This window comes from Ovis canadensis, chromosome 5, assembly GCF_042477335.2.
Source record: "Ovis canadensis isolate MfBH-ARS-UI-01 breed Bighorn chromosome 5, ARS-UI_OviCan_v2, whole genome shotgun sequence".
In the NCBI taxonomy this organism is placed as follows: domain Eukaryota; kingdom Metazoa; phylum Chordata; class Mammalia; order Artiodactyla; family Bovidae; genus Ovis; species Ovis canadensis.
In genome coordinates this window covers 55,669,432-55,679,818 of record NC_091249.1, presented here as the reverse complement: position 1 = coordinate 55,679,818, position 10,387 = coordinate 55,669,432, and the positions used below count along the sequence as shown (strand labels likewise).

The 10,387-nt window shown below is 36.9% G+C and overlaps 1 protein-coding gene across 1 annotated transcript; it reads right to left on the bottom strand.

Moving 5' to 3' along the window:
• Window positions 1-8,538: 8,538 nt before the first annotated feature.
• LOC138441818 (olfactory receptor 2L3-like) lies at window positions 8,539-9,474 on the bottom strand. Its single transcript, XM_069592878.1, has one exon. The coding sequence runs from the start codon at window positions 9,472-9,474 to the stop codon at window positions 8,539-8,541; it is 936 nt and encodes a 311-aa protein (XP_069448979.1).
• Window positions 9,475-10,387: the final 913 nt, after the last annotated feature.

Genomic DNA, 10,387 nt, shown 5'->3' with positions numbered 1-10,387 from the left:
GCCTCTAAAAGAAATATAACAGGGCCGGGGAACAAATCAAATGGATTAGAACAATGGACACTCAGTACATGTCTTATATCAATATGTGGATCTAAAATTTCATATCTTTCCTCCCACCATTGGACTCTCACAATATGTGCCATCAACTCATCAGAAGTATTTAACTACATTTTGTTGAGCAATTGCCTAAAAGTGTGTTAAATAAAGAATATTAAATGATCAACTTTAGTCCCTGTTTGCCTCACTTGGATTCATCTTGTTTTCATTTTTCTCTCTTTTTGTTTCCACTTGGAGTATCTTATTGTAACAATGGATCTGCTTTCTGCAAATTTGAACCTCAAAATGTATATATTATTTCTCATAGTCATGGACCCTGATTATTAACTCTTGCAGATTTGGGCAAAAGAAATATCAACTTAATTCACTCAATCAGTTTTGAAAATCACAAATCAATTGCTTTTCAAATTTTTAATGAAATATCAATTGATTTACTTTTTATTGCTAACTGCCGTCAGAAACAGGCTTCCCAAGTGGCACAGGTGGTAAAGAATTTGCCTGCCAATGCAGGAGATGCAAGAGACATGGATTCAATCCCTGGATTGGGATGATTCCTGGGAATAGGAAATGGCAACCCATTCCAGTAATCTTGCTTGGGAAATCCCATGGACAGGGGAGCCAGCAGGGTCCATGGGGTCACAAAGAGTCAGACTTGATTGAGCAACTGAGTAGGTATGTATATCATCATAGACGGAGTAATAGCAACTCCTAAACTTACATAATTATCTGCCAGGAGGCCATCAATAGTCCCTATTTTTGACCAAATAAAGCTTACATTTTCAGTCTAGAATTTTAGATTTTCCATTACTTGGTCCAAGATACTTTCTAAACCTCAGATTCCATTAATTTTAAAGCAGATAACCCAAATTCCAGTCAAATGTACATTCTCATGGTTTCTCCACACAGCTGAAACTTTGCTTTTATTTCTGCTCAGAATTATCAGTATACTGAAAGCTGAAGAAGAAAAAGTTTTCCTGTCCGCATTTCTGCAGTCCCTAATCACATCACACATATAATTATTTGTCATCATAGCTGAGAGAGAGTGTGGATTGGTGTCTAAGGGCATATGCCAGGGGCTGCACGTGCGCTCAGTTACTCAGTCGTGTGTGACTCTTTGTGATCTCAATGGACTGTAGCCCTCCAGGTTCCTCTGTCCATTGGATTTTTCAGGAACGAAGGCTGGAGTGGCTTGCCATGTCCTCCTCCAAGGGATCTTCCCAATCCAGGGACTGAACCCATGTCTTCTGCATCTCTGCCCTGGCAGACAGATACTTTATCACTGGGACATCTCAGGGTATCAGGGTCTAGGATATCCAAATTCAAGCCTAGTTGCCTCACTTACTATCTGTGCCTCACTTTCCTCATCTTTAAAATAAGGAATTTAATCAAAAGATTTCAAGAGGGTAGTCATGAGGCGTAGATAAGTTATTATTATATATGTTTATTATAGTTTTCCATGTATACATATTTCTCCTCACATAAATGTTAAGGTTTTAAGTGCTAGGTTTAGGTTTTACCAATCTATATCTCAATAAAATCAGCACACTAGCTATAGAAGCATATATTGTCAATGAATATTTAACCAGAAAGTTGAACAAACCCCATGGAGTTCAGCAGTCTACATTTCCATGTAGAATATATGACGAATCTCTCACTCGATTGGCATTGATGATGAGAGATAGAGCTCTTTCCCTACATGTCATCTTACAGAAAAGCGGAGTCCCTGCTCCTGAATAAGACAGTTGCTGTATATGGGGAAACTTCATATTCTTTGCTGTTTCCTCTCAGAAGTGCAGTGATATAGCATAGACATCAAAACAGCTGGAAATCCTGTTCTCTATGAATGCAGCAGGAATTTCATAATTTAAACAATGACCTCCTTTGGTTTAACGTGACGGTTCACTTCTGAATGTGTTTATCCAGGTGACTTTTGTAACAAAATAGTTAAAAAAATCAGTCTCATTATTGTTCCTTTAGTAACAACTCTGCTAAAATATAAATTATGAAGGTGATCTTGTTACAAACGATCAGGAAGCACAAATTTTGCTAAAGTCATATTCATATTATTTCAGAAGAGTTACAGAATAGTTCTTGAAATACTTTTACCATCCACTTATTTTTCATTCTACATTTACTTAATAATCACTATATTTTACACATTCTGTACTAGGTTGAAGAAGGGGCAGCAGTGCACTAAGATACAGTCAATACCTTCAGTGAAATGTGAGTTTAGATATGAAATCATTTATATCTACTAATCACAGAAGAGTGAAATAAGTGCTATGACTAAGTCTCCTATAGGGTGACATGTCAACACAGAAGACAGAGCTAATGTCTGAGTACGATGTAAGTGGATAATTAGGTAAGATTTAATTTGAGTTCTGTCTACCTTGTGCTGTGCTTAGCCGCTCAGTCGTGTCTAACTCTTCGTGATCCCATGGACTGTAGCCCGTCAGGCTCCTCTGTCCATGGGGCTTCTCCAGGCAAGAATACTGGAGTGGGTTGCCATGCCCTCTTCTGGGGATCTTCCTAATCCAGGGATGGAACCCAGGTCTCCCGCATTGCAGGGGGATCCTTCACCATCTGAGCCACCAGGGAAGCCCCATAGCTGCCTTAGTACACAGCACCTCATGTACATTTAAAGACTGAGGCAACACAGAGTTTGTTGTGGTTAAAAACACATTGATGGAGAAAATCACATTTCCTAAGTGGGAAACAAATTAGAATTCTTACACACTTTCTGAGTCAACTGTTTTGAACTATATAACTCTGAAAGCCTGAGGTTTTCTCACTCCTGAGTAACCTCATGGAATTCTTAACTGTACAGTCATATCATGCCCCGTAACTTGTCCTGCCATTTACTTCAATGAGTCGAGACATCCAACTCTTTTGGTATTTTATGTTGAACTCATATGTCTACTAAAAATACTTGATTTCTTTTGCTAGAATAAAACTCAAAGGACTTCCAGCTTAAAGTGAGTATGAGGTATGGCAAACATTCTAACATTCAAACATTCTAAATCTCAAAAATCATCAGTATCCCTGTAACCACCCTATTTGACAATTTGCTTTAGGTCTGTGCTCCTAACTTCAGTTACCCAAGCTATGATATTCTTTAAGAGTATGAGTGGTTAACTTCATAACAGTGAGAATACAACTGGCAAAAAGTTAATGAAGATGACCAAGTCAGTGTTTGAAAACATTGGAGCCAAAACTTTAAGATAAAACATCCACATGTGTTTAATTGTTTTACTTGATACTTTTACTTAGCTTTTTATAAATTCTTCTTAAATAATAACCAACTACCTGAAAACAAATTGTTGGTTGGTGTTTAGGAAGTAGAAACCAAATTATACACAGTATTTTTTAAATAGAACAAGCCACTATCACTTAGTAAATATTTCCCTATTATTTATTAAAGTTTTCTCACAAAAGTGGATCAATTTGATTAGCTTAATTCAATGGAATAAGTGCTTACTGAGAGTCAACTCCGAATATATTTCCATTATTTCTCTAATATGGAAGATAAATCTACTTAAAAAGAGGACAGTGTGATATTAACCTGTAGAATTTTATTGACCTTTTAAGACTTTTTACAATGATATGACTACTATATCATTTTAGGAACAGAGTTTGTCCTTATTGTTAGCATACTTTGAGGTCATACCTATTATGGGTTCATACAAGGCAGATGGAAATGAAATCACAACTCAATCATCAAACAGCTTTTCTAAAGCAAAAGGATTAATTCAAGAAATTATCAAGAGATTAAATTGTTTCCTGAGTTTAGGTGCATCTTTGGATATCAGTTTTGAGTCTAAATGAATAGTAATTCTCATTCTCAATGTTTTACTTGACATCATAAACGGTACCTGCTTAGTATTATGCTGTGTTTGATTATATGAGTATTTATGACTCATTATTTAAGTGATATAATTCGGACAGATAGTCAAACAGAAATGTAATTCTATGTAGCTTTCCCTTACACCTCAATCCTGGGAAGCCTATGGTCAGATTTTTGTTTCCCTTTGACAAATACAATCACCAAAATCTGACATTTGAGGACTTAATGACAATCATATAGATCCTCTACAGAATTTCCATTACGAGGCAAGGTTTAAAACTCCTTATTTTTCCCAGTTTCATATCTACCTTAAATTCTATTTATCTCCAGTCTCCTCTGCCTCTTGGAATTGCTGATAACTTCCAGATTTTCTGCGATCAGGTACACCTTCTCACTATATGGCATTAGCCTTTTATTTTGCATAGAAAAGTGAATGCAAGTGACTTGATGTTGATGGTGAGTCATGCATTTTGAAAATGAGACCAGTGGCTATGATTCTATGATACTATGTATATTAAATACTGGTTGGTATATCAGCAAAGATCTAGATAGAAGGCTTAATAATTTCCCATCAAGGGTCTGGAGACCTTGGTAGTGAATAACCTAGGGGAACACAGTCCCCAGACTTTAATTAATTTTGATTCCAGATTGTAATAGGAAAACTTAGAAATTAACTGGCAAAAGTTAAAATGTACAAAAATATTCCTCATCATGGAAAAACATTCAGATGGTTTAAAATATTTTTACATGATAAACCACAAGGCAAATGATGGATTTCCATCAGGGACATGTAATCTGCCCTATGATAAATTTCAAAAAGAGAAGGATATTCAATATTCAGTATTTCTACACTTACCTCACCCCCCCAAGAAACTTCCACCCATTTTTATATGATTCTTTTAGCCAGTATGACTTATAAAGAAGTTAATTGCATAGCATTTTGATTGTATAGCTTCATTTTAACATACTGCTGCTGCTGCTGCGTCGCTTCAGTAGTGTCCGACTCTGTGCGACCCCATAGCCGGCAGCCTACCAGGCTCCTCCGTCCCTGGGATTCTCCAGGCAAGAACACAGCAGTGGGTTGCCATTTCCTTCTCCAATGCATGAAAGCGAAAAGTGAAAGTGAAGTTGCTCAGTCGTGTCAGACTCGTAGTGACCCCTTTAACTGCAGCCTACCAGGCTCCTTCACCCATGGGATTTTCCAGGCAAGAGTACTGGAGTGGGGTGCCATTGCCTTCTCCGTTTAACATATTAACATATGGTAAATAAAATTAACTGAGATCAGAAGGACCTAAATTAATGGTCATCCCTCCAACTTTTTAACTGTAACTTTTGTTCAAGTAACTTAAATTTCTGAGTTTTAATAATGTTTGTGAACATGGGCATAGTAAAGCTGCCTCACTGGGCTGTGTTTTATATAACCCATTGAATTATCAAAATTAATGGAATCCTTGTAATGTTTCTCAGAAAGTCAATGTGAAGTCTGTCTTGGTTAATTATTACCTGGTTTTGAGGGTATCTTTTGCATATCTAGAGCAAAATATAGTATCTAAAGACTTAATGTTTCCTATCTCTAAAAGCAATCTGACTGACTATAACTGAATATTTACCCATAAAGGCTAAAAAATAATTTGCAAAATAATTATCATGAAAACCAGATTGTTTTGAAATATGCACTTTGGTTCTTTAAAAACAACTAGAATTGTCAAAGGAAATAAAAAAATCAGGCAAATATATTCAGAAAAAGTTGGGAAAGTAATGTACCTTAGTTAAAAAAAGGATTGGAAATAATTGCATAATTTTATGTTTCATCAATGAAAATGCAATTATAAATTAAAATGTAGTATTATGGCAATATCAACTCTTTGCATACAAATGTATAAATTAATAAGTGTTTAATTTGTACAAGTAGTATGAACAAACATACCATACACTACTCTGGATTTTTGATCAAAATTTCTGCCTTGTTATATTGAGTTACTCCTTTGCATGTGTGCTTACACTTTCATGTTATAATGCAGCTGTTTGAGAACAAAGATAGCACTAATTCATCTTTATATCATCTGTATTTAGAGTCAGCGAACTACCACCAAATCTGCCCTGCTGCATATATTTGTATGGCCCATGGCTCAGAAAATTGTGTGAAATTCAAATTTCAGTGTCCATCAGGAAGGTTTATTGAAATACATTCATTCTTATCAATTTCCATATTAGCTAAAGCTGCTTCTATACTTTCAGAGTTGGTTAGTTGTGGCAGAGGCACTATAGATCATAAAGCCTAAAATATTAAATATCTGAATCCTAAAAGAAAAAGTTTGTTATGTTTATAAGTTTATTAAAAACAGATGACCCTGTATGCAAGACAGGAAAAAAGACACAGATGTGTATAACGGACTTTTGGACTCAGAGGGAGAGGGAGAGGGTGGGATGATTTGGGAGAATGGCATTCTAACATGTATACTATCATGTAAGAATTGAATCGCCAGTCTATGTCTGACGCAGGATACAGCATGCTTGGGGCTGGTGCATGGGGATGACCCACAGAGATGTTATGGGGAGGGAGGTGGGAGGGGGATTCATGTTTGGGAACGCATGTAAGAATTAAAAATAAAATAAAATAAATAAATTAAAAAAACAAAAACATATTCACTAACTGTTAGTGAATATGAAATATGACATTAATTTTATTCTCCATTTTAAGAATGAAGGGATAATCAGGCTGGTGGTATTCCCTAGAATGGTTTCATTCCAATGGTGGGTATATCTTTCCCCTTCTCCTTTGCCTTTAGGTTGTTTTCTTTTCCCAGCTCAGAAAACCCTCCTCAGAAAACCATTTTGCCTTTTGCACTTCTTTTATTGGGGGTCGTCTTGATCATTGCCTCCTCTACAACGTCGCAAACCTCCACTCATAGTTCTTCAGGCACCCTGTCTATTAAATCTAATCCCTTGAATGTATTTGTCACTTCCACAGCATAATCATAAGGGATTTGATTTAGGTCATATCTAAATGCTCTAGTGGTTTTCCCTACTTTCTCCAATTTAAGTCTGAATTTTGCAATATGGTGTTCATGATGAGAGCCAGTCAGCTCCAGGTCTTGTTTATCCTGACTGTATAGAGTTCATCCATCTTCAGTCACAAAGAATATAATCAATCTGATTCTGGTATTGACCATCTGGTGATGTCCATGTGTATTGCTGTCTTTTGTGTTTTTGGATAGGGTGTTTGCTATGACCAGTGTGTTCTCTTGGAAAATCTTTGTTAACGTTTGCCCTGCTTCACTTTGTAATCTAAAGCAAAACTTGCCTGTTACTCCAAGTATCTCTTGAATTTTTGCTTTTGCATTCCAGTCCCCTAGGAAGAAAAGGACATCTATTGGGTGTTAGTTCTAGAAGGTGTTTTCTTGAGATATAGATACATATCTCAAGGAAATTTACTGAAGTTATTAAATTTAGGCTACTCTTGTAGCTTAAAGTGAACAAGGAATTCTCACTGTCTAAGGGGAAGCAAATCAATTCTGGAGAGTTCCTGAGGTTTCATTCAAGGGAAGGGAAAAATGTTGGGGAGAAAACAGCAGAAGGGCAGCATCCATAATTTCCCCAATTGTTCAGTATACTACTTGTAGGTATTATTCTTCCCTATTAATTATGGTATGGAATTTGTATCCATTCAGTTAATGTGATTTTAGTAACTAATTATGTGTCAACTATGCAATAAGATATTTATACAGTAGGGTATGAGCTTATAACAACTAATACATATTTAAATGACTTTATCTCATCATCTTGTAGTTTAAAATGCACCTTTCCTTAGCATCTTGTATTATAAAAGATACCAGTTTATTTTAATATTAAACTTTGGAATTCACCAAAGCCTGGTTCATTTAAAATATTTTTTATTTATTGTATTTCAATTTATCTGCTAATTTTATTTTATGTTTTAATCTTTATTTATTTATCTATTTAATTTAAATTTATTTATTTTAATTGGAGGCTAATTACTTTACAATATTGTATTGGTTTTGCCATACATCAACGTGAATCCACCACGGGTATACACATGTTCCCCATCTTGAACCCCCCTCCCACCTCCCTCCCCGTACCATTCTTCTGGGTCATCCCCAGTGCACCAGCCCCAAGCATCCTGTATCCTGCATGGAACCTGGACTGGTGATTCATTTCTTATATGATATGATACATGTTTCAATGCCATTCTCCCAAATCATCCCACCCTCTCCCTCTCCCACAGAGTCCAAAAGACTGTTCTATACATCTGTGTCTCTTTTGCTGTAGTAAGCCAGCTCATGGAATTTTAGTTCATCTTGAGGTCCATATTTAATTTATATTTTATTAGAGAAAATTTCTAAAAACTTCATACATTTCAAATAATATTTAACTAATTTTATGTAATATGTAAACTAATTTTCTTGAATTTTTCCTAACATGATAATGCCCCCATGAGAAGTTAAAGACCTCCATTAGAAACCTGGAGATCACACATGAGAAGTTTTATTTACATAGGGTTGCACTCACCCTGGTTTCCTGAACCATGCAACACCTTGGTACTTAAACTCTGAACTGTAGTTTAGTCCATGGTCATAAGCATGTTCTTTGCACAGCTGAGAAGTATTCCTCATCTACTAAGATACCCCACATCTCACCATCAACTTCATGAGAACTGCCACCACCTCCTTATTCCTCAGGCTGTAGATAAGGGGGTTCAGCATGGGAGTGAGGATGTTGCTGAAGAGAGAGAGAGCCTGGTCCTGCTCTGGACTATGTGAGGAAGTGAAAGTCATGTAGATGAATATGTTTGGGCCGAAGAAGAGACTTACCACAGTTAGGTGGGAAGAACCGGTGGCCAGGGCTTTTTTCCTGCCCTTGACAGAGTTCATACGGAGGACAGTGAGGAAGATGAGTGTGTAGGAAGCTATGATGAGACTGAAAGGCACAACGAGCAGTACAATGCTTGTAACCACCACCACTAACTGATACACTGAAGTGTCTTCACAGGAAAGCTTAATGAGGACTGGGACCTCACAGAAGAAATGGTGGATCTCCCTTGACCCACAGATGCGAAAATGCATAGGGTAGACTGTATGGATAAATGAACCTATGGAGCCTCCAATCCAACATCCAGCAACCATGTGCAGACAGAACCTGGGGTTCATGATGGTGGGATAATGCAGTGGGATGCAGACAGCCACGTAGCGGTCATAAGCCATGAGAGTCAAGATGAGGCATTCTGACATTCCCAACATCAGGAAGAAGAAACTCTGTGTTCCACAGCCAATCCGTGATATGGTCCTTTTCCCTGTGAAAAAGTTAGAAGCTGTCTTCGGAACAATGGTAGAAGTTAATGTCAAGTCAATGAGGGAGAGTTGACTGAGGAGAATGTACATGGGTGTGTGGAGCCGAGAGTCCCCCCAGATCAAGACAATGAGAAGTAAGTTTCCCAGGAAAGCAAGGATGTAGATGAAAATGACCACGAAGTTGAGAACAGTGGAATGCTGAAACTCAGGAAAGAGTCCCGCAAGGATGAAATCAGTTACTGATGACGCATTCCCACCCACCATGCCTCTAAAAGAAATATAACAAGGCCGGGGAACAAATCAAATGGATTAGAACAATGGACACTCAGTACATGTCTTATATCAATATGTGGATCTAAAATTTCATATCTTTCCTCCCAACATTGGACTCTCACAATATGTGCTATTAACTCATCAGAAGTATTTAACTACATTTTGTTGAGCAATTGCCTAAAAGTGTGTTAAATAAAGAATATTAAAAAGAATGATCAAATTTAGTTCTTCACCTCACTTAGATTCATCTTACTTTCCTCTTCTATTCTTTATTTTTTCTCTCTCTTTGCTTTTACTCGGAGAATCTTATCATAACAAAGGATCTACTTTCTGCAAATTTGAACCTCAAAATGTATATATTATTTCTGATAGTGATGGACCCTGATTATTAACTCTTGCAGATGTGGGCAAAAGAAATATCAACTTAATTCATTCAATCAGTTTTGAAAATCACAAATCAATTGCTTTTCAAATTTTTAATGAAATATCCCATTGATTTACTTTTTATGGCTAAGTGCCATCAGAAACAGGCTTCCCAAGTGGCACAGGTGGTAAAGAATCTGCCTGCTAATGCAGGAGATGCAAGAGACATGGATTCAATCCCTGGATTGGGATGATTCCTGGGAATAGGAAATGGCAACCCATTCCAGTAATCTTGCTTGGGAAATCCCATGGACAGAGGTGCCTGGCAGGCTACAATCCATGGGGTCACAAAGAGTCAGACTTGACTGAGCAACTTAGCAGGTATGCATACCATCATAGATGGAGTAATAGAAATTCTTAGACTTACATTATTACCTGCTAGGAAGCCATCAATATTCCCTATTTCTGACCAAATAAAGCTTATATTTTCAGTCTAGAATTTTAGATTTTCCATGACTTGGGGTCCAAGATACTTTTTAAA